This window comes from Rattus norvegicus, chromosome 9, assembly GCF_021556685.1.
Source record: "Rattus norvegicus strain SHRSP/BbbUtx chromosome 9, alternate assembly SHRSP_T2T, whole genome shotgun sequence".
NCBI lineage: Eukaryota > Metazoa > Chordata > Mammalia > Rodentia > Muridae > Rattus > Rattus norvegicus.
In genome coordinates, this window is record NC_141542.1 from 74,554,031 (window position 1) to 74,581,971 (window position 27,941).

At 43.0% G+C, this 27,941-nt stretch overlaps 1 protein-coding gene across 34 annotated transcripts in view; it reads left to right on the top strand.

Annotated features, from left to right (window-relative positions):
* Spats2l (spermatogenesis associated, serine-rich 2-like) overlaps window positions 1-27,941 on the top strand; it is a 173,678-nt gene that overhangs the window by 67,660 nt on the left and 78,077 nt on the right. For 30 of the 34 annotated variants that reach the window (XM_087566174.1, XM_087566164.1, XM_087566165.1 and 27 more), the window contains 1 exon segment: window positions 16,390-16,450. In XM_087566174.1, the coding sequence (XP_087422300.1) occupies window positions 16,390-16,450 (61 nt within the window). 34 annotated transcript variants of the gene reach the window in all.

Genomic DNA, 27,941 nt, shown 5'->3' on the forward strand with positions numbered 1-27,941 from the left:
CTGCCATGTTCCCTGAGCCATCCATGTAGGAGTTGTGCTCTGAATGTATTAACTGGGGCCTGGCATCCATCTCTTCATTTTGACCAATTGTGGTTTTCTGTAAGTGTTTCCATATTAACACTGGCTTAGGACACTGCAGTCGTAAGTTCTCATCTAGGCTCCATGGCTTTGCCAGCTGCAGGCAGTTGGCTAAATTTATAGTGTCCGACATGAGTCCCCCCTACTGCTCAGGCACTCAGTTGGTTACTCCCAGGCTGTAGGTACCACAGTTGTGCCTTTTAGAATATTCAAGCAGCATTTTAAAAAGAATAAAAGCCATTGGATGAATGAACAAGAAATAGGTGAGCCCTTAAAAAGAAATACCTATAGATCTGATGAGAAATGTACTAAAAATAATTCAAGGATTTATATTTTCTATCCGGCATCCCTTATTGTGTGAATGATTCTGTACTAGAATATAAGAAGCATACTTAAGATGAATTTGAGTTTGGGAAGAGTGCTCGGGACCTCAGGATGTCTGCAGGCAGGCCTGTGGCATTGTCTCCGAAGTTGCCAAAAGGCAGTGTTAACTCAGCTGTCACTAAGAGTGCCTTGCCCTGCACAGAAGAAGCTTCCTCAGGATGCCTTGGGAATCCACTGTGGTTGCATTGGCTGAATAAGGCCTTGTGGCCACTTAATGAGGATGTAAAGAGGGGATTCATGTACAGGTCAAGCAGAAAGGGACTGTTTGTCCTTGCTGACTCCAGGATTCCCTAAGGGTGGGCAGCAGCCTTCTCTCTGGGACAATAGTGAAGGATGAGCACTGAGTTAGGACTGAAGCTACACCAACTTGTGGGTAAGTTGAGTCTTAGAGATGTTTAGAGTTCTGTTGGACCACAAAGCAAACCAATGTCTGCAAAGATGTCTGACAGAAAGCCTTGTATCCTCCGGTGACAGTTTTCTTTATATTTGCTTCAGAGGGCCGAGTTGCAAATTGTTTTCTATGAAGCCATAGTTTTTGAGACATTTTTGGCTCCGCCTATGGCAGCTTCTTTCCACAGCTGCCTCATATTTCCAGGTACAAACAGCATAGAAGAAGTGATTGACAGCTGCGAGTAGCCTCCTGTGTATCAGCTGGCTGGGACTTGGTTTCAGTTCTCATTTGGAGCTCACACAAAGCATAGTAGAGTTGAGGATGAGAATATTTCAGTGCCTCATGGGAAGGTAAAGACGGAGAAGCTGTTTCAGAGGGATTGCTGCTGCCTTTCCTGAGATCCTAGAGTCACCAGACACTCAAGAGTTCCTCATCTTTATGAAGTGTAAGTGAGCAAGTCCCTTTCCAATATCTCCCTTGAATGGCTAACCAACCTCTGCCTAGCACATTATGTGTCAGCACAGGGCAGCTCTTCTTTCTTTCTTTCAAAGATACCAGCTACAACAGGAAGAAAGGGGGAAGAACATCCGAGGTCAAAGTTCACAGAAAGCCTCAGAGTGTGGGAACATTTTTCTTACCTCTTTGACTTTTGTTTCTTAACCAGGACTTTCCATTTATGATTATGATGCTTGCAGATACTAAGCTATCTTAATTGTAATGAACCTCCTAGATTAATGTTGGACAGTTACCTCTGCGTATCAATGGAATGGTCACCAGCATGGGAGTGACTCTCAGATTTAATGCTAGCATTTCTGAAGATGGCTTCTGGGACCTGGCTTTCACATGCAAGCCTTAGTTCCCATCCATAAAACAGAGTTAACAATAGTATCTTGTAGAGTGCTGCAAGGGTTTGGGGTAATAGAAATGATCACCCAGTGTGGTGCCGGAGGAGGGGAGGTTTGATTCCTTCATTGTTGTATCCCTAGCACGAAGACCAAGGTTAGGTGCAGAGCATGGGCTTGGTTGAGGTTTAGTGAATGGACAAATGAATGGATGAACAAATGAAAGTGGCCAATATCGGTCAGTACTGTGAAGGCCTGGCAGACATGAGAGGTTCAGTAGAGCAAATGATTGATCGTCAAGAGGTTTGAAGGGGTCTGTCAGAGCCAAATTTATGTTTTCCCATTGTGCAGCATGGCTTCAGGATCTTCCAGATGCCCAGTAATAGTGAGAGCACTGAGTACCTTTATCTTCTTTCCTTGGTCCCTACTGTTTTTAATGCACAGTTTAAAATGGCCTCATTCTAAGTAGGTATGTGTCATTGAAAGCTTGAGATGACATTGAAACCAAGATTGGCTGGTCGTCAATCACAAATTGAGTTTCAGGCATTTCCCATGTCTAGTGCCTCTGTGCTCGTAAGAGAAGCGTTAGCAAAGCAGGGAGGTTCTCTCAGTGTCTGGTTACCTCTTTGTCAAGCCCGAGTGCGGGGAAATTACACATTCACTGTAGGACAGCTCCCAGTCTGTAAATCCAGGTACAAATAAAACCGAGCAAAGTCTTAAATACTTCACATGTTGCTTTCCCACATGTGGAACACGGCTATAAAGATGTCGTTTTGCAGACCCATGATATTAGATTAAAGCATGCAACACTGGTAAACCGGGAGAGTAAAAGGTCAAGGGCATCATATTGATATCAGTAATCTAAAAAAGTCTAGTTTTCAATTCCAAAATTCAGGAGATAGTGGGTTCAGAGCTTTGTAACCAAAAATGATAAACAATAAGGGAGAAGCAAGTGGGAATGAGAAGCAATCTCTGTCAGCTACAGGAGAAAACGAAACCAGGGCTCCACTTAGGCACAAGCACGTAGAAACCATGCCACCTCACACCTTGTACACTGCCGCCTTCTGTCATGTAAGTGCTTGCTGCCTAACGATCTTATCTCTTGCCGAGAACCAACCTTAAAACTGTACTGCATTACATTTAAGTAAGCTGCATCTGATCGCACAGGAGATCACCAATAAACATTTATCAGTGGACATCTGGACACTAGTAGGTAGGTTTTCTTTCTATTTTTTTTTCCGGAGCTGGGGACCGAACCCAGGGCCTTGCGCTTGCTAGGCAAGCGCTCTACCATTGAGCTAAATCCCAAACCCCGAAGGTTTTCTTTCTGTCTCAACCCATGACACATTTGTTTCGGCCAGAGAGCTTTCGCTTTGACACTCTTACCCAAAACGCTGCCTCGAGGAAGTACAAAAGGATACCTTCTCCCTGAAGCCCTTCTGGATAGAGCCAGTTAAATTGAAACCACCTCTCCCCCCCCCGCCTCTGACCCCTAGGAATCATCTTTTCAGATGATTTGTTTAATAGTTGGCTGGTTATCCAGTGTATCATGGTTGTGACATCTGCACACCACACAGCACACATCCTTATCTGAAAAGTAGTTGGAAATTGTATAGAAGCACACACCCAGCCAGCAACGTCAGGATCAGACTTGCAGGAGGTACATGGTGGATGGACATGTTTGACAACTGTTGATGAAATTCTTAGCATTAGTGAAAAGCCACCCCTGACTGCTTGCCCCTGCAAATCTGCCAGGAGTGGGTACAAATGGGGTGGAGACTGAAAGATGGATCTATTTCATCAAACACGTGACCAGAGCCTACACCGCAGAATTGCTTTAAGGTAGATTGGGTAACTAACTGAAGACTTCAGATGGAAAGTAATATATGGTCTGGTATTGAGTTGAGAGGCCTGTTCAATATTTGATGTGCTGTACCAAAACCAGTTTTGATGCATTCAATCTTTAGAAATAGGATTGGGGGTGGGGAGCGAGCCACCTATTGCTAAGGCTCATAGCCCATCACGAACATTCCCAGGGTGAGCTGAGCCACAGGGGAGGCCCAAGCTCGGAACAAAGATCGTGACTGCCTGCTTCTAAGCATTTGTCTTCTACATGGTGGAAGTAAAGAAGGCAGGCGGAGAGAAAAACTTCCCAAGATCCCAGAAAGGCACAGAGGCATCAACAGCAGCAGAAATGCATATGTGTGGTGATGTTACACGTGTGTGTAATGGCATGGCGATGCCAGTGGGGAGATGTGTTTGCACTGAGTAGGTGGAAGTGACTTTTGTCCCTAACATTCTAAAGAATGAAACTATTTTAATCTGAGGGAGCCTCCTGGAGGCACCGTGGAGTTCAGGAAGGGAGGCATGGGAGGCAGTGGTCCTCGTGCTCTGAGCTCCTCGACACCTGAATGACTAGGAGGTGGGTCAGTTTGACAGTATGGTGGGGACACCACCGGGCTAGTACTACATGTGACAATGCTGAATCTAAGGTTCAAGTCAATTTTCTCATCATAACATATCTCAGGTGACAGATTCATTTTTACTACTGAGATTCCACCTCACACCAGTCAAAATGGCTAAGATAAAAAACTCAGGTGACAGCAGATGCTGGCGAGGATGTGGAGAAAGAGGAACACTCCTCCATCGTTGGTGGGATTGCAGACTGGTACAACCATTCTGGAAATCAGTCTGGAGGTTCCTCAGAAAATTGGACACTGAACTACCTGAGGACCCAGCTATACCTCTCTTGGGCATATACCCAAAAGATGCCCCAACATATAAAAGAGACACGTGCTCCACTATGTTCATCGCAGCCTTATTTATAATAGCCAGAAGCTGGAAAGAACCCAGATGCCCTTCAACAGAGGAATGGATACAGAAAATGTGGTACATCTACACAATGGAATATTACTCAGCTATCAAAAACAATGACTTTATGAAATTCATAGGCAAATGGAATGAACTAGAAAATATCACCCTGAGGGAGGTAACCCAATCACAGAAAAACACACATGGTATGCACTCATTGATTAGTGGATATTAGCCCAAAAGCTGGAACTACCCAAGATGCAATCCACAGACCACAGGAAGCTCAAGAAGAAGGATGATCAAAATGTGGATGTTCCCACTCCTTCTTAAAAGGGGGGGAAATATCCATAGGAGGGGATATGGAAGCAAAGTTTAGAGCAGCAACTGAAGGAACAGCCATTCAGAGCCTGCCCCACATGTGGCCCATATATATATTCAGCCACCAAAACTAGATAAGATTGATGAAGCTAAAAAACGCATGCTGAATGAGACCAGATATAGATCTCTCCTGAGAGACACATCCAGAGCATGTCCAATACAGAGGTCAATGCTAGCAGCAAACCACTGAACTGAGAACAGGACCCCCTTGGGGGGAATTAGAGGAAGGATTGAAAGAGTTGAAGGAGCTTGCAACCCCACAGGAACAATAATGCCAACCAACCAGAGCTTCCAGGGACTAAACCACTACTGAAAGACTATACATGGGCTGACCCTGGGCTCCAACTGCATATGTAGCAGAGAATAGCCTTCTTGGGGCACCAGTGAAAGGGGAAGCCCTTGCTCCTGCCAAGGTTGGACCCCCAGTGCAGGGGAATATGGGACGGCAGTAAGGGGGATGGATGGGGGGAATACCTGTATGGGGGAGGGGAAAGGGATTGGAGGAAGGGGCTTATGGTCAGGAAACCGGGAAAGGGAATAACATTTGAAATGTAAGTAAAGAAATATATCTAATAAAAAAAAGAAAAGAAATTGAAAAGAGTTTTCCTAAGATTTTTAAATACAGCTTCTTGGATTTTGAGCATATCAAAAGTGATCAGAATGAGTTTTATTAGCTGCGGCCATACTCAGACCTCATCCATTCTTGTGTCTACCTTTCCACAAGGACTTGAAATCAGTTGGAAGATGTGGTGATGTCTAGATTGTTCCCTACTTAGCCCACAGTGTTTACCTAGACTTTGCTCCTTCTGCACGCTGTTTATTGTTCTCTAAAGACGGAGCCACAGTTAAGGGCTGGGTCTGGAAAACAGTGTTGCCCTCGGTAGACATGGAGCAAGTATGCATAGCAGGTTTGTCTGTGGGAAGAGGGATGGCCGTAGGGGGCTTGATGGGGCTGAAGCTCTGAGACGCTGGGGAGGTAGACATCATACATAGTTACTACATGCTGCACTAACGCCTTGCCTTGTACTATCCCGGCCTCCTCTCTGGGGTTGCCCTGGTCTTGGATCAGGAGGCAGCCTCAGTGGAAAGGGAAAGAGTGGTGCCACACAAGGGAAATCTGTGACCAGAAGCTTGGGCGTCGAGGGCAATGCCAGTGCCTTTGCTGGCTCAGGGCATGACCACAGGTCCTCAGCTGTTAAACGAGGGCCCCAGGAAAGGGAACACACAAGCCACAGACTCTAATTATATTCCTTTGTAGTATTTTTATTGAACTTGCTGTGCACCAGGCACTCTTGCAATCACTTTACAGATGTGAATTTATTTCAGTTGCTTTACCTCCCGGTGAGCTATCTGCTATTATGATCATAACCTGCTCACCTCCCAAGTCAGGCAGAGGCAGAGCTGGGATTCAGTCTTGGTGAAGTATTTATTGTTACTTGTTTGTATCATAAGGATCTTTATAGCAGAAAAGAAGCTTGGCTCCTCCCTAGGGTGACATAGCCCCTCTGGTAGGTGGCTCCTCTCTAGGATGGCAGTAGCCTCTCTGGTAGGGTGGCTTTCTGGGCCCACTACTTGTTTGTTGTTAACTTGGTAGGCTATAATGATAGGGTCAAGTGAGGCCTGATCAAAAAGACTACAGAGTCCAGTTTAGATCATTTAGTTTAGATCATTTTCTAGATCATAATTTAGATCATAGTTTAGATCATTTTAGTTTGCTAAAGAAAACCAAACCAGCAAACCAGGTAACATGAATAGAATAGACTCCATAAAAATGGGCCTGACCGGGATTGGGGATTTAGCTCAGTGGTAGAGCGCTTACCTAGCAAGCGCAAGGCCCTGGGTTCGGTCCCCAGCTCCGAAAAAAAGAAAAAAGAGAAGAAAAAGAAAAAAAATGGGCCTGACAAGAAGCTTCCAATGGTTCCCCAACCCATGGTCCTTACACTGGCCTTTCCCTGTCAAAGACTGGGTAGCTTTCCCCTTCTGGTAGGAGTCCGACCCTTTCCCCTTCTGGTAGGAGTCCAACCGTTTCCCCCTTGGGTAGGAGTCTGACCCTTTCACATGCTATCATTGAATGCTAAGTTAGCTAACAGATATTTCCACTTGTGTCTAGAACCAGACACAGGCTTAGAAGTGTTATTTCTGGGTACAGTGCCAGAACTGTTGGCTCACTGATTAAGGGGCCATTCCTGGCGTCACAAGGAAGATGAGAAGCCTTTAGCAGACAGTCACACCTAGAACTGACCTTTGGAATGGTGACCGCCACCCCAGCCTGCACTGGCTCTCAGCCACTACGCAGACAGTGTAAGGTTGCAGGCTCAGTTTTATGACTTCCCCAGGGTAAGAAGAAGAAAGAGCTGGGCTTTCAAAAGCTTGGGCATGAAGACCCAGACACTGGACAGCTTTACACAAAGGAAGCCATCCCTTTCAGTAGAGGAGGCCCTCTCAGGTCTGCGTGTCTGAGGCCACTAGTCCAGTGCTGATTATTCAGACACACCCAAGATCCTACCACTACTCCAGTTCCTGGCTCCACCTCGTCAGTACTGCGGTGACTTACTGGTCACAGTCAACAAAAGTTGATAAAGGTGGCCCTTGGGAGATTGGAATTGACTGTTGGGCTGCTGAGGAGGAAGCAAGTAGCTGGAACAGTCTATGCCTGACAGCCCGAAGCGGAACACCAAGAGACCTTGAGAGTGAGTCAAGGCTGGTTGGTTGGGACAGCTTAGGAAGACCTGACGGGTGGATGGGGGGAGGGGGACAGGACCAAGAGGGGCTGCTTGGTTGTCAGAGGCAAGCTCTGATTCAGCCGTTACCTGAGACATTCCAACAATGTGAGTTTCCCTGCTTCTTTGAGAAGGTCGTTCGATATTTATTAAGAACATTTGTGAAAAAGGACGATTGTGCTTTGGTTGGACAGGAGGTTTTGAAACTGAGAGTTTATTCAGCAGCAACCGAGCCAGCCTTCCTGAATTAGCTGTGTGTCTGTAGGTTTTTCACCAAGTTTAGGTGGGGGTCTTCTGTTTCCTTTGGTGACAGCTGTGCCATATTCTGGGATGGATACAAAAAAAAAAAAAGCTTTCAAAAGCACCCAGCCCTGACACCTCCAACAGCAAACCTGTGACCAGACTGTGTGGGCCTCACCATTAATACAGACCAAATCCATAGTTGTTCCTCGCAGAACCCTGACTGTATCAGTTTCAACTCCATTGTCCCCTCCCACTCCCACATTGGGTTCTCTTCTGTGCTTGTGTGATCACAAGTCTTTTTATACCTGAATCTGTCAGCTCTTCAGAGAATAAGAGCTTTGGAACCAGAGATCCAAGTTCAAATCTTAACTCTGGGGCTTATGTGTGTGCCTTGACTCTGTAGTTCCCTCTCATTTTCTATAACAACACAACTTATAGACAAGAACACAACTTCATCTAGCATAAGGCCTGCTGTGAGGATAAAATGAATTAATGCCTGGAAATGCATAGAAAATCCTCAGGGAAGTTCTGAATAGACAGTAAGCATTCACTTGGGGCTAGCTTTAACCCTTCCCAGCATCCTCCATGGACCTGGTACATGGCTGGTATTAAATGAATGTTCAAAGACTAAGGTGAAACCTTGCCCTTTCAGAGGACTGCCCCCCTAGATAGCTAATGACTGAGGGAATAAAAGCATGCTGCGTTTCTTTTTTAGCATTTGAGGAGAGTTTGTGCTAAGACTTTTGGGCTCTGGGGTGGGGGGGTGGGGTAAAGAGTTGTGTAAAGCTCTTGTCTTAAGCCTTCCGGGATTTGGTATTTGTCCTGTGGGCAGTGGGAAGGAAGGAAAAGGGAGCTTGTGTGGTCTACGTGGACACAGTCCCTGTGGCTTGTTTCGAGGAGTGGGGAGGTTCTTCTGAACCCCTTCTCTGCTTCCCACACTGGCCTTTTTAGAGGCATCTTCGAGGACGAACATATTTTAAAGACTGGAGTTTTCATCATTACATCTTAAAAGAACCACATGTAATTGAAATCCTTAAACAAGTGGCTGCTTGTACAGGGGCCAGGTCACCGCGTCTCTATGGAAACACACCTTTGTTTTAAAGCCTAGCGATCGAAAGTGGGTCTTTATAGGAGGCGGTGCCAGGTCGCTTTTGGAAATAGACATTTATTTACATTCTCCAGCCATCAAAGACCCGTGAAATCAAAATACTTTAAATTAAAGGGGAAAACCATGCCACAAACGAATATTACTAGAACCTGCATGTATGTGCACCCCAGCTCAGAGCCTGCACCAGCTGAGATCACCCCATTTATTTCCACTGTCCTCCATAGCTCCCACTTGCACTCAGCCAGGGAGGAAGATGCTTCGGCACTTTGTGCAGAAATGGTTAATCTTCATTCATAAGCATGTGTTGGTACTAAATTACAAAAGGGAAAATTCAAAGTGGGCCTGTCATGTAGGGTGCTTTGTACTTGCCCTGCCATATCCTGTCTACGCCGTGTACATGGGGTGCTCAGAGGCACACGACCCTGCTGCCTGCATGAGCACCAGTCTACACTGTGTACATGGGGAGCTCAGAGGCACACGACCCTGCTGCCTCCATGAGCACCTGCCTGTTGGTGAAGAGATTCTCCCAGAAAGGTCTGAAATTCGCATCAGCACATCCTGCCCTAGATCCACTCAAGTGATATTCTAAGTGATTGGAAGCTTTTATCTGCCTCTGAAAGCAGGCCTTTTCAAATAAGTATTGACTGTTAATGACCTGTTTAAATAAAACATTCAATTTTCTTTCTTCCCCCCACAAAGAATTTAGTAGGCAGAGACATTTCTAAAGGAAAGGCTAACCCTGCTTTTCAAAAGAGGCTGAGCCAAAGCTTTTAAATGTGAACATTTTTTCCTGACATTTGCCCTTAAAATGCTATTCAGTGAAGCTGTGCTAACAGTGGGTTGAGTACATTGAAGTGTCTTTGAATAAAAATGCAACCTTGAGGGTTTTTTTTTGTCTCCAAATTAAACAAAAATGTCCAAGTAAGTACTGTCCTACAAAATTCATATTTCTGTCACCATGCTGTCTCATTGTTTGTATATCCTCGTTCTTAACAATTAAAGAGAATGTCCTCCTAGGAATAGGGCACTGCACAAGATCTTAAAAGCATAAGAATGAAAAAAAAAAACTAAAGAACCTATGGAATGTAAATCTGAGACCTCAATAATTAATGAGGGCACACAGGTGAAGAGGGTCCAGAGCACCAGAACAGTCCAGTCCAGTCCAGTCCAGTCCAGTCCAGTCAGGGCAGGCAGGAACCCTTCCTGGCAGTAAATGTAGAGAAGCTGACGATTTTACAAAAGAATAAGTATTTTCCTCCTCAGTTGTCATGCAAGCCCCCCACTGTGCATAGAAGACTGGACGTGAGTCTCTGAACTAGTTTGAAGGTGCTCTACATGGAGAAGTAGCCCACTATATCAAGCCCATGCCCTTTCTTCAGATGAACGCTCAGCTTCTCGACACCCTGAGAGTCCCCATCAAATCCAGTTGCCTTTTCTGACTCTCAGCGCCCAGGAGCTACAAAGGACCGTAAAGGTCATTGAATGCATCCACCTTTTCTCCACACTTGAAGACGTGAGGCTCCCATGCCAGGCCTACACGGGGCCCTGTCAGGATGAAAGGCACCCTTTGCAGACAAGTGCAGCTTTCTCGGCTCCCCTGTTCAAGCCTGTCGTGTTTCCTATCTACTCTTACTGCAGTCACTCCAGGATAATGGATGTCAGGAGGAAGATGAAAAAAGTCAGTCTCTCAAAGGTAGCAGCATGCCCTGAACTGAGAAAAACTGTAGCTGACTCTTAAGATGTCCCTATTCCAGGTGACCAGTGGACGCTGTTTTGGAAAAAAATGGGACCGTCAAGACTGTTTGCAGTATAAATTCAGAGTTCTGGAACTCCATGACTTTTGCTGTGAGCTAAATCAGCAGTCCTCAGTTTGAGTCTTGGTCCTCTGACTTTTCATAGGATCTTAACTTACTAGTCTCTTTGTGCTCACTGCTCCCAAGTATAGAATGAAAAGAGTTCTAATTTCTACCTCACAGCAGAGTGTCTGATGCGGTGCAAGCTCTCTGTGAGTGTGTTAATTGATATTAATAATGTTAGCCAAAGCACCACTCTTCAGTTCGTAGAAAATAACCACATTTATTCATCTAGACTTCTGTGGGATGGAGATTCTAGTCTTAGTGGGTGGGCTCTGACCTTGAGCCTGGTTGAAACCCTGATTGCCATGTTCCTTCTCCCTCACCCCAGCTCCTGAGTCACCCAGACTGGCATGTGGCGGACTATTTGCATTTCTAACAAGTCCCCAGTGATGAGGATGTTCCTTGGGGAACCACACCCCAAGAACCACTGCTCTGGTTCAGCACTTTGAGGTAGAACATAATGTATGCCCACAGACAGGAGTTTAAATTCTGTAGTAGACACATTAAAGAAAATATATAAATAAAAGGAATTGGGTACTATACTTTGCTTTAACTTTATCTATTCAATCATTTCAACATACAGGCAATATAAAAATATGAATAAGACAGCTTACATTCTTTTTGTGTTAAGTCTGCAAATTCCTGGAACTATTTTATATTTCCAGCACATTCCAGACTAGCTGCATAAGACACTGAGCTGGAGAGCAGTTGCTTTTTAATCCCAACCCCAGTTCCTCTGGGCTGCACAAACTTCTCTTTTCCAAACACCTCAGTTGGGGAGTTTCTGCTCATTAGGCAAGAGATCAGAAGGGTCCCTGCCCTGTACCATCATGAAGTTAGGACACTTACTGTCCACTCCCCCGCAATGATAGCTTGTTACTCTAGTAATAACCCCAGGTAAACCAGTCCGATTGTTATGTCTTTTACAACTCGTGGGAAGCGGTTCATAAATGCCTCAGTAGAAATCATTAAGACCGTTTTCTTAAGTTTCTCTCCCGGCTTCCTCTGGTTCTCCACGGCCAATTCCGATAGTATGACGTAATGCCCGGGAACAGGAAACTGAAGCTGAGAGCCACCCTGGGTTTCAGAGAAAGGAAAGTGAAACCTTGTCACTGAGAGCCAGGCCACGCTTGGAAGTTTTCTGTTTCCATGACTACAGGAGAAACACAAATATTTGAACTTGGAGTCGGGTAATTGATCACATTGACATACCCAGGAAACTTCATCGTTATGTGCCGATTAGAAATGCCGAGACAAATATATTTGCCAGAATTCCTACTACTCGGGTTTATTTCTCATAAAAGTGTTTACTTTTGTTTGGAAGCTAGCAGGTGTGAGAACGGCATTAATGCTAAGTCAGATCACCGCTTAGCAGGTAATTCCGTTTGAGGGAACTCCGTGCCTGAAGTGGCTGGCGTTAACCATATTTATGTTTTATTAATTTTACCCTGAAGGAGTGTAGAGATGATATATTAAAATGGCGAATTCTTTCCTTGTGATTGATGTCTTTGCCTAATAAGTTTTTTACAACTTTCTTGATCTTTATTTTTGTCTAGGGTGTATATTAAAACATACGATAAAACATATTTGAAATGGCGTTACTGCTACCCAAGTTATAATTTTAAGAAAAAAAATCTTAAAACATTAACAAGGCTTTTGAAATGCCATGTGAATAAGAAACAGCGTTTAGATTTTTGGGCATCTTTGTGCTGGCTGGGAGCATGGCTTCCTAGCCTAGAGTATGGTTGTTATGTCTCAGAACGCCAATGGTGAGGAAGAACCATTAGGCAACTTCATTGTTGTGCAAGCATCTCGGGGTACACATCCACAAGTCTAGATTGGGCGGCCTCTTCCATGCATCAGATGTGTGTCATAGGCCAACCTGTGTGCAGCTCACCATTGACCAAAATGTCCTATGTGGTACATGCCTACGATTAGGCCCCAGTAACTCATCTGTTCCAAGAATAGCTTCAAGTGCTGATAAGAGTTTAGAAATCAGATGGGTTTTTTCCTCAAAGAATTCAGAGTCCTCTCTGCCTTGTAGACTTGAAGCTCTTGTGATTAACTAATGTTAAGGAATGAATCGTGCACCATATTGAGCTGTAATACACTACCAGGTGTAATAACCAAACGTGGACTGGAGGAATTGGGAAGGTCTTTTGTCACTAGAGTCACCAAAGGACCTGAGCCATGCCAGCATGGGAGGTTTCCATCTGCACTTGTGGAGCTGCAGTTTCACATGGTTGGACGGTGGCCTTTGTCATAGGCAGGGAGGTAAAAATATGCCTCTTGGAGGGCACGTTCCTTTACTAACTGAGGAAACAAGACTGAGATTATGTGGGACTGACTGGCTAGATGCAGTTCATGGCAGGAAACAGATTCTCACAAGCTGAGGGCCACAACACAGTTCATCCTCACACGGGACAGGAATGAGTCTGATTCCACAGCTACACAAAACACTGCAGAGGCAAAGTGTTCTTCTGAACACCCAGGCAGGACCAGCACCAACTGAAAGAGGTGACCACTCATGACCATGAGGCTGAAGATATCTCTCACCAGCCCCAGGTGTCCCTGGCACCTGTCTAATGACTTAACTCATAATTTTTAAAGGCAAAGTAAAAATTTGATCCATTTAGATTGAAGCCCTTCAATTAGTTTCTATGATTGGAGATATGGGCAATTTCCCAACCTTCAAGTGTATGCCAGCCAACTGAAAGATGTGGTTTGGAAGGGACAATAGAATCTACCCAGGAAGAAGAGTCTGAAGGGGAAACCCTTCACAAGGGGAGGAGATCAGCTCCTACAATTATTCCTATCTTCACATCTGAGAAACCTACATAGGCCCAACCCACATTTGTAGCCAGTATTTCCTTTCATGGAAAAACAATGTCATCAATCCTACTGGCAGTAGTACTTAGGAAGAGCTTCTGTTGAATTGTACTGTGAGGTCAGTGAGCATAGAAATTGCCAAGTAGGGGTGTCTGTCTATGAGAGAGAGAGAGAGAGAGAGAGAGAGAGAGAGAGAGAGAGAGAGAGAGAGAGAGAGAGAGAGTGTGTGTTGGTATCACGCACAAGCTTTATCTTGTGAGCATATCCTACCATCAATGCTGCCACTTTCTCAGAACTTAGGAACATCTGTTCACTGGGATCTATCTCTCCCTGATTCCTCTGAGGATTAAAACTCTTCAGCTTTAGAAAATGCTACATATCAAATCTAAACTTTAAAGCTGAAACGCAAAAAAACAAAACAAAACCTATTCCACCAGGTTTCACATGTCTATGATGGTCAAATTAGATGTGTCCAGAAAATCCAGCTGGTGTAGCTCTGATTCACAGACTTTTCCTATCAAATGACACCAAAGCAGGTGTCACCATTCACTTTTTGTGTAGTTCTGTATGTGTACCTCTTATACACATACACACACATATACATATACACAGTCATACACCCCATGAAAACTAGATAATTGGTGATATTTACATCATGCCAGAATGTCCATCTGAATAAGACAACCCATCTGGTATTTGCTAAGTGCCGTCTCCATAGATGTCTTACAGGCATCGCATTGATGAAGGTTTCATGGCTATAATCAGAAAAGCCCTGCAGAGCCTCCCTGTTCATTGTTAGAGACAACCAGAGGATAATTGTTTCCTGGAACCACTCAAGGGCAGGAGTAAGCCAGAACAAAGTAGAAGTCTGATTTGCCAGCTAGTACATTTGCTGTCTCCCTTATGCCAACTTTGGGAGCATAGATAGCATTTGCCAACCAAAAGAGGTGAGAGGTATTTCCAGTGAGGTGGCTGTGTGTGTAGAGTGTGCTGTAGAGAAGCTCCTTCCTGGGAATGGATGTGCAGAGCCTCTGGCTTGCATGTCCAAATGCACATGTCAGTTGGCAGCAGTCTTTGGAAAGTTCTAAAAATAAAACCTGATTGCTTCCAGAATTTGATAATATGTCCAAACAGATTCCTATTTGAGAATAACGGAAAGGATAATAGGGTCTACAATGGATATTGTCAAGCTTTCCTCCAAAAACTAGCAAAAGGTATTCAATCAAAATTTATATTTTACTTAAGACCTAGGTTAAAAGAAAGTGGAAGAAATCAAAAACACTTTTACAAACAGTGTTGTACGTGTGTCTTCTCTGGACGTAGGGATACTTGATGTCAAAAGTCAGAAAGAACCAAGAAAGTGCTACTTCTGAACAAATATGTCATTAAATTTAAGTCATTTATTCTATATCTCAGAAAGATCAAAACTATTAAGGGCTTAAGATACATTTTCAACACTAATAGTCAAAGATTTTCACAAAGGAAACTATCATCGATGAATGTTAGGGACACAGACCTCAGAGTGGAGCTACTCCTCAGACAGCGAAGGTGCAGACTGGTGTTAGGAGTTAGGATGGTGAGCAGTGATCAGGGTCCATTGAGACCGGAAATGGGGCACCCCTGGTCGTCAGAAGATTCGGTGAGTGTACACCTGTGTCCAGAAATTGTTAGTAGTGTTTTGTTAAGTGTGCCAAAGGAGAGCAGGCCCGGGAGAGGGCGACAGTAGCTATCAGGAAATCTCTCTCAGAAAAGGAGAAATTTGAGCAAAGATGAAGTTGTCAGAAAAGAAATGGCCATGCTAAGGTGAAAACATTCTGGATAGAAGAAAAAGAAAGAATGCTGAATCTTATGTGGACAGCTGTGGCCATTTTTTAATGGCTCATTCTGTAGTACTGCCCACCTGTGCTCAGAATGTAACACCTACATGAGATTACCTAAGGGGGCTGATGGTAAGCAACCTTGGAAGTGAGGAATGCCATATACCTGCCTATTTGAAATTGGTACAATTTCAGGTTTTGACTACTTCCTGTTCTTCTCTTTTTCATAATAAGAAACACAGTTTGGGTTCATTCCCACCTGTCTGTGTCATTTTCCATGTTAATACAGTATAGATAAAAAGATACGCATTTTCTTACAGAGTTACTATAGCATGCTTTTAGAACATACGTGAGTCACGTGCTGAACTGGAAACTATTTCTCCACTCTAAGTTCATGTGATTACAACTAAATTGATTGGTTTACCATGTCAGTAGAGAGAATGTCTTGGGCACTCTTTGTTGCTGTGCTAAGACATCAGGACCAAGACAACTAATAGAAGAATTTATTGGGAGCTCATGGTTTCAGGGGGTGAGTTGATGGTCATCATAGTGAGAATCATGGCAGCAGGTAGGCAGGCATGATGCCACAAGCTGGAGGAGAGAAGGAGAGGGAAAGAGGTGGGAGAGGGAGGAGGAGGAGGGGAGAGAGAGAGAAAGAGAGAGAGAGAGAGAGAGAGAGAGAGAGAGAGAGAGAGAGAGCACTAGGAATGATATCGATTTTCAAAAGCTTAAATCCCACTCCTAGTGATATAACTTCAACAAGGCCACACCTCCTAATCCTTCTTAAACAGTTTCACCAACTGAGAACCAATCATTCAAGTGTATGAGCCTATGGGGGGCCATTCTCATTCAAACCACAACAGGACATAAAAATGACACATCAGGAAATCATCTTTGAAGCATTAACCATGTATTTTATCCTTTCTTTATAGGGCTTATACCCCTAGAAGGAAGATGGCTGAACTCAACACTCATGTGAATGTCAAAGAGAAGGTAAGGTCTTGCTGTGTGTTGACTCTCGGAAACTGCAAACTAGGTAACCTAATCCCTGCTGGTAAAAACTTGATTATAGTGGAAGAAGGGAAAAATGGTTTGCAGAGATACATAGAAAGTCTGTTGCATTGATATACTATTTATCAGAACATTCATCTGTGCAGTGTGTGACAAGCACAATACATTTATTTATGTTACAATCCTTCCCATGATGCAGAGAGAGGAACTGAACAGCAGCACAGGTGAGGCAGGTGGCTTACTTAGCTCACATAGCGCGTAGGCAGCATCTAAGAACTTGTGTGCATGACTGCCCCTCCAACCATCATGTGGCTGTTCCAGATGGCCTTTTAGGTATCTTTCAACTTGAGAGTTCATGACATGGAACTCCCCCTCACCCCACTCTTTATCATTTTTTTGTGAACTGACCACCACTCACAGCCCTTACCAGTCTGAAAAGCTTACTTGACTTTCTGTCAATATCATCCTCTTATCATCTGTGTATTAATAAATACATTGTAGTATTCGGTCCTAATGGCCTTGAATCACAGCCCAGTGAGATAAGTCAACCCAACCTACCCCATAGCAGCAAAGACTAAGGGAGCCCGGACAGGACCCTCTATTAGCCCCCACTCATGTCTCCTTCTCTACAGGTATCCCAGACTCCTTGGACTGCCTGCCACATTGAGTGTGGGCATTTGGTCCTCATCTCTTTGTATCCCTACCATACTGAAAAATATAGAACAAATGCCAAGCAGAGGGAGTCCTTGTAATTTTCTTCTTTACTGGATGCCAGTGATAAGGACACCAAGCATACAGATGAGTACCTACTCATTTAGGGAGGAGAAGCCAAAATAAATGTAGTGACATATAAGTGAGAACAGCCATTTCAGACCTTGATAGCAGCCTTGAGAACGACACATGAGGTGTGCTTCGGTGGGACCGAGGTAGAGAGGTGACTACTTTACATGAGGATGTTCCAAGAGCTCTTTGAGAGGTCATGTGAGAACTGAAAGAAAGTAGATAGAATCTGAGAGCAGAGAATCCTGTATTTAACTAAAGCAAAAGTAAGTGCTTATGATGCAGAGTTGGGTGTGTTTGGAAACAGGTAGCCAGTGAGGGCCTCAGGGTGATGGGCAGAGGGAATGGGAATGGGACACAAAGGCCAGAGGGCGCCACTTCACCTCAACCATGAACCTTCAGAGAAAAGAGGTGGAATTGAGGAATCCATGTACCTGGATGGAAATGTTTTTATCTTATAATATAAAGATATCAGCCACGTTGAGGAGAAATTAACAGTTCCTTCAAGCATGCAGTGTGGAAAGCCCTGCAAGACTGCGAAACATGTCACTGGAAGCCATATGCATTTTCATATCAAATTATCTGTGTTCCAAACGTCCTGATGTGTAACTTGTCCACCATCATTTCAAAACAACTGTCATTCTAGACCCTGATGCTAGAGTGTGTTATTTGAAGTGTTAATAGAGACGTTCCTGGGTTACTGTAGCATGTGTTTGTTTTCTTTTGATATTTGTTATTGGTAGTGGCCTTTATTTCAATACGAGCTATTTCCTTTGTAAGTATTCATATTGTCTGTCATGAATTTTAATACATTGTCCTGAGAAGGACCTCCAGCTTCATTAGACTGCTGAAGGTGTTTGCATGCTCTGATAGTTCGTATATGCTCAGCCCAGGGTATGATACTATTAGAAGGTATGGCCCTGTTGGAGTAGGTGTGCCACTGTGGGTGTGGGCTTTGAGACCCTCATTCTAGCTGCCAGAGAGTCAGTATTCTGCTAGCAGCCTTCAGATGAAGATGTAGAACTCTCAGCTCCTCCTGCACCATGCCTGCCTGAATGCCACCATGCTTCTGCCTTGGTGATAATGGACTGAACCTCTGAACCTGTAAGCCAATTAAATGTTGTCCTTACAAGAGTTGCCTTGGTCATGGTGTCTGTTCACAGAAGTAAAACCCTAACTAGGACACATGCCAAGAGGCTTCAACCATGTTAGAGCTTTGGAGGTCTCTCTTCCACGGGCAAAGGGAAGATGTAATCAGGAGCATGGATTGGTGGGACATGTTTTCGGAGATCACCTGGCCGCCTCTGAGACTATGACGCATGCTTATATGTCTATTCAGTGACATCCTCTTTGATGGGGACACTGTGGCTTGAGGTCACCCTTGACTTGGTCAAAGTCATACTTTGCCATGTCTGGTTCTGAAGTCCCCTCCCTTTTCACTGTTTCTCAGGGTTCCCACCAGGGAACAGAAAAACACAAGCACTACCAAAGGAGATGGAAAATAAAACTTTCACCAACAAAGTTTCTCTGTAGTTTTATGTGGTATCTTAATCGATCTAAACTTTCTATCCATTATATTCCATCATTACTCCACATATTATTTAATATTAAACTATTTTAGTATATTTATCATTGAATAAACAATAGCAGAAAGCTGCATCTCCTTGATAATGTGCCTTCATAGTCTCCCTTTATTTAAGTGAGAATGTATATGATCCCCAGTTTGAAAAGCTGGGGTGGACTTCCTAGTGCTGGTCACAGATTGGCCTCTTTTCAGCCATCTGCTGATAGATGGATCCAGAATCCTCCAATCAATCTACAGAATGTAAAACCCTTTATGGAATCAGATTTATAGCAAATAATTCCTGCAGAGCATAGCTAGTGGACAGACCACCATGGGAGGCCGAGCAGGCAGGAGTAGATTGTCTTACGCAGAAGAGAAAAAACAGGTTGTTCTGTATGAACACACAACATGGATGGTCGGCATGAAGGTGTCACCCGTTGACTCAGATATCAGAGTATTGACTGTCCGTGGCTGTTGGGAGTCCACATGAGGAGGGATAGGTACGGAGGATGTTTTGCTACTCCACTTGAGTAACTCATCAAAATGTTGTCAGCATCTTGAGAAAGGGTACAATTTGAGTTGTAAATGTTGACAGTGAAAGCAAAGCGTGCTAACTCAATTAGTGAATTCCACCCTCCCCTGTCAAAAGTTAATAGACTTCTCAACTCCATCAAATAAGCCATAATAAGCAACAGAAATTCTGATCATATATAGTTTTAGTTTGATTTATTTTGGTATACTTATTTCCTTTAGTTATTAGCTTTTGTGGCCTTTTATGATTAGTTTGTTTCTCAATCTGTCACACAAAGCAATGACATTTCAGTTTTGAAAATTAAGAATAATAACAACTGTTCGGTCTTAAGTTACAAGCTTTTGTAGATTAGTAAGCAGATTTCTAGTAGTGTTGATACAATATCTAGTCAACATCGGTGGAAAATTAAAAAAAAAAAAGTCTTATGTTAGGTGCTGGCTCCGGAGATGGCTCGGTCATACAGGGCTTGCTGAGCATGCATGAGGACCTGTGGTGGAACCTTGAACTCATTTAAAAGGTCAGTTTGGTGACCAAGCTTGTAAGCGTAGCACTGGAAAGGCAGGAACCAGGAAATCCCGGGAACTTGCTAGCCAGCCTCACCAAATCACTGCTCCAGGACCACTGAGAGACATTCCTCAAAAGACAAGATGGATGGCCTTGGGAAATGACAACACTCAGGGTTGGCCACAGGCTGTGCACACATACACATATATGCACATCCTCAAAGACAAATATGTAAACAAGGAAATACACTATCTCTTCCGTTGTAATGCAAGGTTGACAGTGAGATGTGTTCTTTGTCTCTAGTGAACCAAAAGGTTGGGCTGAATAGAAGCCGAGTACTTTGAAGAAATAACTTTTGTCTTCTTGCAGTTTTTTTAGTCCAGAAAAGAAGCTATTAATGTTCAATATTCAGGGCAAATAAAACTTGTAATAGATATTTGTGACATTTTATTTCAAAATAACTTTGCAGTGTTAGATTATAACTGTAAGGATTTCGTTTATAAATGTCGCTCAAGTAGAAATTCAGTTTCCTCAGTAGGGCATACATCTTCCTGATTAGACCTCTGTCTTCTTCCTTACTTTCATCTACCCCTCTCTCCCCACCCCCATGTGGAGTCATGTGCCCTTTAGCCAAGCCCCTGTGACCTTGAACATCTTTGTCCCAACCCATCGCAAAGGCTGGATCCTGTATGATATGTCTTTCTCCAGGACCTGCGCCTCACTCCACTTCCACTCGGGAACCCTTTCAGACATTTTTCTCTCTCCCTGCGTTGCCTGGGTTATGCCCCTCCCCCTGTGCTTCCTCAATGGACTCCACATCTTTCATCACAACTTACTCGCATGTAAAGTGGACCTTAGTTGTCTGTCTCCCTGTGTTAAGACTGGAGAGTGAGTCTTGCATTCTTGGATTTGACCTCTCATTGGCCCCCGAATTAGAGTTGGGTAAGTGGATGGATAACAGATGAGTGAACACAAGTAGTTGAATAGTTAAGTTCTTTGAGACTTATGAAATCCCATTTATGAAATGTTATCAAATCTCCAGGCTTCTTGAAAAATGGTATGAAGGTTAATGGAAATGTCAGCTCATTTTCTCATACTCGTTGCTATTAAAGCATGCCTTAAATTGCTTCTAGAAATGGGAGCTTACTTGGGTTGCTTGGGTTGACTACATGTGCTTCTGCAGGAAAGAAACATCTTTGGAAGATGGTGAGCAAGCACTGTGGTCCCTAGGTGGCAACTGCTCGCAGAATAGATCCCTAAAGCACCCTTGATTGAAGATGGACAGCAACCAAAAGTCTTGTGGTTGGAAATAGTTCACTGTTCACTGGCATTTTCTCCCTTTTATCTTGTTAAAGATTTGTTTTTATTATTGTTAAGTACACGTAGGTGTGTGTCCACTTGTGGCTATGTGCATATGAGTGCATAAGTTACTTTTCTTTAAAACAAAGTCCAGCACTAGAAGCTCCATAGATAAATTAGTGGAGAGTGACTGTTAACTTACTTCCTACTTAGTACACTTCGGTATCTTACACTTAAGTGAAATTGATTTATAGAATTTTAAAATAAAGGGTAATGATAAGTAGTAAAGAAAATAGATTTTGTCCGTTTTTTTCATGTATTACTATCAGTTAAATCCAATTTAGTAAGAAAACATGTTGATGAAAGGAAAGGGAATACTTGCCTATAGAGTTAGCATGTATTAGTTAGTATGTAATTAGCATGTTCCTAGGGCCCAGGCATGATAGGATAAGTCATTCTAGTGGTGAATGATTCCTGAGCTGTAAGGGACCCAGTGCCCCTGGGAATGGCCTCTAAGGGAGGCTGTGGGAAAACATAACATGTCTCGAAGGTAAGAACTGTCAGCTTCTCAAGCCCCAGCTGAAGAACCTGAAACAAACCATTTAACTCTTCTGGACTTCAGGTTCCCAGGAAGTAAGCGAGGCATGGTTACAAATCATCTCAGTAGGGTGGGCTGGAGACTGGCTCAGGGGTGAGGACTCACCTGGCAAGTGTGGGATCCCAGGTTCGATCCCAGTATGAAGTCATCAAATGCAACAGTAAGTGTGGAGCTCCTAATACTAAAAAGGATCTGGGTGGAGGGGCATCATCTGTTTATGTTACAAATAAAAATGGGGAAACTGCCTCTAATTAACATTTCTCTCGGGAAACGTCCTGTGCAACCAAGAATGGAGGGGGGAAGAGAAGTCCAGATGAGAAAACATAAAAAAAAAATGGACTTGACTTTCAGACTCTGATAGCTATTGCTGAGCTGCACAAAATATAATTGAGACAAGACAATCGGATGACATAGAAATGGGGAACAGCCCAGTCTGTAATATCATCGCCATTTATCGTGAATAGCTTTTAGAGCAGTTCAGGTTATTGAGGTAAATTGGAATGTAAACAGTACCCATACAGAGTCATTAAAATGAAAGGAGGGGAGAGTCTGCTGTCCACACGGCATGCAAGGAGGTATTGTCACCATTCCTGCAGGTCACTGAGATACGAAGTGTTCACATTGGTGTCCAAGTTTCCATCCACAATAGTTGGATGGGTAATTTATTGCCTCATAATAAGCACGCCCCGTTTTACATTGTTCCTGTAACTCTTGGTCTGTGTTTTACAAAGTACTGAAAATATAGCTCAGGTTTTTATTTGGAGTGGAGGGTAGTCAGAAAAAAGCCAAAAATTTGACTAACAAGATTTCAGCAGATCCGAGGATAGCAATATGCACTATGCTTCGTCTTTAAGATGTTAACCTATTTGATAAAGAAACCATTTCATAGGATTAGAAATGAGTTTTAATGACGTATACTTGTTACAACAAACAAGCATGTGAGCTTCAGGGGAAAACCTTCAGTTTATAATTTTTTCAGGAGAGTTCAGTTTAGCCCAACCCTTAGATTCAAATAGCAAGAACACCAGCTGCACAGCTTTTAGATTTCACTGTGGGACCCGCTCTTGTCATCATTTTCTCATAGGAAAGGGTCATTAAATTTCCCTTTCAAAGAAAGGAGAAACACTGACAATAGTTATTGCCTAATGCTTATGTACAGAACTGCTGTTATTGTTGCTTGGCAACTAGAGGAGATTTGACAAGGAATCTAAAGGAACTGAATGAATAAATGGAACTGTCAGCATCAGTTTCAGGGGATAAGAAGAAATTCACTACTGCAGGATTAGCATTACATTGCTTTGTCCAAGCTACATGCCCGGAATATACAATGTTTCTTCTTCTGTTTCTCCTACCCCCACCCCATCTTCTTCTAGCCTTTCACTGTAACCCCTTTTGTACTATGGCTGAGGGACGGGTAGGAGACAGATGCTTAATGCTAAAGAGTATAAGAGCATGTCACAATGAAGTCATTTGACAGCAGGGAAAAGTACCCCCTGTTAACAGTCCCTCGGAATTTATAGGGACCTCTCCCATCGTCTATTTGTTTCCTACAATGATCCTTCATATTAAATTATGCAAGTTTTTAAGATTTATTTATTTTATGTGTATCTGTGTTTTGCCTGTATGTATGTCTATGTGGAACTGGAGCTACAGACAACCACGGGGATTCTGGGAATCAAACCCAGGTTCTCTGGAAGAGCAGTCAGTCCTCTCAACAGCTGAGTTGTTGAGGATTCAACCTCTGCCCCCTAAATTATCCAATTTTATAGATAAAAGACTAGCAAGGCAACATCAATGATTTCATCTCTTCTGACATTGCACACTGAAAATTTGTAGAAATAGATTTGATGAGCAGACAGACTGGTAGATCTATCATTTAACAGTAAACTCATGTATATTATTACTAAAGCCACTTTTTGTTAATCAGCTATTTCTCCACAACTTGGTCACAATCTCCTTATCAACAGTATGAATTTTTTTATCTTGCTTGTGTACTTGATATTTTTTATAACAGTAATGCTACAAATTTTACCCCACTCCTGGTATCAGCTAATCAAAATTTGGTTTAATAATTTAGTCAAGATTCTATCATGGTAATTGTAGGTAACTATGAATAGAGACAAGTCCTAGGAAGGCAGGAGGTGAGACTGGCCTCCTTAGCCTAGAGGTGGAGGGCAGTGCTTTTAAATGGTAAATGTGAGAATAAGCAGATACAGTTAGGGACAGCCATGATATATATCTTTGAAAGGAGAGAGAGACAAAATACAGAAAAATCTCCAACTTGTAATGCAATGGTAAGAAAGTTTCATCAGGCCAGTGGGGGAGGGGCATATGCCAAAGCTGCCAATGGAAGGATTTTATGTTCCTCAGAGCGTATGTGTCCCCTCAGTGTGGACTGACAGCAGCTGGAAGAGCAATGCATGGGATCAGCCCAACACGACTCTGATGTCAAGCACCTCTGCCTCCTACAACAGCACTCAATTACATTTTTAAAAACTATAAAAAGGAAATTGAGATACATATTTTGAAATTTTACAATAATATTAAAGCGGGAGCTTTTACCTGGAAAAAAGGAATAAAAAGTTTGAAAACCTCTGCTCTGAAATAATTATTAAATTAAAATACTAACTTTTAAGAGGCTGGTGAGGTAGAACAGTTGATGAAGGGAAAGGACCTAAATTCAATCCCCAGAAAGCATTTTAAAAGCCAAGCATAGTAGTGTGTGCTTGCTGGGGAGAAATGGGCAGGCAGATCCCTCCAGTTCAGAGGTCAGCCAGCCCAGCCTGCTTGTCAAACACACACACACACACACACACACACACACACACCACACACACACACACACTCTCCCTTGCCTTTGCAAACTGAGCCATGCTCTAGTATGAAGGTCTTTTCAACTTTTAGAGTAAGCAATCATTTAGTAACCTTTTCCCCTAACTGTTTCTAACCACATTTAAAGTAAAAGGAAATCCAGTTCCTTCCATGGAAAATTCCAGTTTTTTGCTCCATTATGTCAGCCATCTTGGTTTGCTGTCTTTTTTTACCACATGAGTTAAGTCACTACCCTGTAGGGTACCAAAGCCCTAACTCCAGTAGATGAACCTGGGGTCTCAGGCATTGTAGAAGACAAAGGCAGAGCACCGGACTACAGAGTGAGCGCTTGCCTCAGTCTCCAGAGTAACCCCTCTATTTATATAGAACAGAGTGCACGAACTCTCATTTCTTGTAAAATGCAGGGTTTTCATAAAACCATCTATGATTCATTTGTAACCCAGATTCCTCATGCCTCTATCTTTGGAACCCTTCAGAACTCTGCTTCTCAGTCTTTGAAGATGATCTTCAGTAAAAGCTGTTGCAATGATGATTGATGATCAGTTACATAACTATGGGGGGTTTTATTGTAAAACACTTAACACAACATTTCCCTCGTGGAATTATAAATGCACATATTGTTAACCACAGGCACAGGGTCTCTGGGATTTACCTGTCAAGTGTAAATAAACATTATCTTTGTCACTGCCTTCAACGTCCCTGGAAACCACCAGGTGGTCCTATACATTTACTAGTTTGGTTTTGTTAATATTCCATGTAAGTAGAGTGGGGCAGCATTGGTCCTGTGACTGGCTGGGTAGCGTAATGTCCTTCACGCTGACCCATGTTGTCATGCTGTCCCACAGTTAAGCATCTTCCTTCTCTCATGACGTTTCACTGTGAGTAAATCTTCTATGAATATGTACCCATTGATTATTAATGGAGTCATTCTGCTAATACTTACAGCTCAAATGTAACTTGACTTCTTGAAGGCTGAATGCACAAAGTACATTTCTTTTCTTTTTCTTTTTCTCTTTTTACTTTTTTTTTTTTTTTGACTCGTCTCTAGAGGAAAACCAAACAGAATATTGTAGGAAAATAAGATCTGGTCAGTTAATCATTTTAACTGATATTTAAAACAGTGTGTCTTTTATTAGTTGGTCCACCCTTGTAAATAAGAGGGAAAGTATATTCGTGGTTTCCATGGAGTTTTATGGTCTGTTTCCTCCACACCACGGTTAAGAAATGTCCAAAGCTAACATACTTTAGAGATTAAGTTAACTCTCTATGCTGGTATTGACCAAAGGGCAATTAGCTGCTTCCCCTAGTATTGATTAAAGGGTTATAAGTGACTCGTACCCTTTTTATAGTACTTTTATCTGGGCAGTTCTGTGGATGAGAAAAAAACAGAAAAACTACATTAAGAGTGAATGTAAATAATGGCCATTTTTTCCCCAAGTGGAGACTTTAAACTACAAAGAAAATGAGGAAAGAATTCACTGACTGTTCTTTAGAAAGGAAATAAATTAAAAGAATATTGCTTTTCTGCTGTGATTAAGGTACATAAACAAAAATAGCCTGTGGATATAACACTGCTTTTTGTTTTCTGCAGTTACTAAGTGTGACTATAGAATTCATCTGAGATACTAGGTAGACAGAACGTTTCCCTAACCCTCAAGTTGTGTAGGTGTAACAGCTGAGTGGAGCCAATCCTGGTGGACTGAGAGCCTCACCCACTCTGAAATCATCTGCAAGTCTAATCGGTGATTCTGGGGAAATCGGAGAAGAGTCAAACATAGCAATTAAAAACAAGATAACTCGGGCTTACACTGAATATACATTTTTGTTTCTTTATGGTATTTCCCGATGTAAATTGGAGGGACTGTTGCCATTAGCAACCATCTTATATATGGCCTCTTGCTTTTGTTGTCTATGCCCTCTCAGGCAAACTCTATTCAGAAATCATAAGTACAGGAGTACCTTCCATATTAAGAATTAGAATCTTAAAGGGAGATAGGCTCTTAGAGCAAGCTGACTCGTGTAGTTAAGAAACAAGTTTCTTCCTAAATGATGTCATTCTGCCTCCTCAAAGTTGGGGTACCTGCATGCAGCACTGGGTTGCCCTATAAACAGTCTATCCAAAGGTCACCATTCTGTGAGGAAGACCAGCAGAGCCCATCAAGACCCCATTGAATGGTCTCCTTGTTATTTGAAGAGAACACTCTGCCCTGCTCATGGTCTCTCTGCTACTGTCTTTCTGCATGAGTGGCCCCCGGCACACTTATACAATCAGACTCCTCCCAAGCCCATCTCCATAGAGATAAAGTTCCAGATAAGTTCTTCTCAGATGTCACATACCAGCAGGTAACTGTAATGCCTTTTCAAGAGAGGGCTCACCTGAGCACAGTTAGTAGACAGCATGTCCAATGTGTACAAAACCTGGTGTCCAATCCTCAGAACCACATAATGTAGGCATAGTGATATGCAACTGTATTCTGAGCCCTTGGAGGTGGGGATAAGAGACGGGAGGATCAGAAACGCAGAGTCCTCCTCCACTACATAGTGACTTTGAGGCCAGGCTTGGCTGTTTGAGACTATCAGAGAGGAGATGGGAAGAAAGAGAGCACATACCCTATTGAACAGTTTTACTTTACAAAATCCTTATTGTTGAAATAATGATGACCTTGCCTAGTGGAGAGATATGGAAGAATTATGGAATATTCTAAATGATTTGAGAGGTGACCAATTGTCCCTAAGACCTCTCTCCTGTGCCTGTCCTTTTCTCCTATTCCCTCTCCCTCACTGAAGGAAATGAAATTTTTTTTGTTGTCTGGGCACCAGAGAAACACTGGGGACTGAGATTAGTTTGAGGGGAGGTAGAAGAGGAGATGTAGAGTTGTAGGAGAGACAAGGCAGCACAGACTTGTGCTCCAAGGAGAGACGGCCCAGCCTCCTTGGAGCATCTTCAGGCACGGGGCCAAACTTAGTCCATAACTTCCATTATACCTCAAAGTCATGGTTCTCAACTCAGGATGCTCATCAGAACCATGGTGGAGACTTCAGTGCCAAACCATTCATCATATGATTACTTCCTCCTTCTCGTTTCTTGTATGTAAACAGAGACCAGTTACTTCTTCACAAGTAACCCGTGAGTCATTCTCTACACTGCTTGATCTGTTTTCTAGCCCAGGCTACTGTATTAGAATCCTAGCCAGCATCCATTTGATCGCCTAGAATTCATACAAAAAAAAAAAAAAAAAAAGATTGAATGACCCTAAGTTCACAAATATCATAGCCCTCCCCTGGGCAAATCTTCACTAGCTTTGCCTTATACTCAGGCTCAAAGTTATCAGACGTGGGGCCCTGACCACTTTAGCCCCATGCC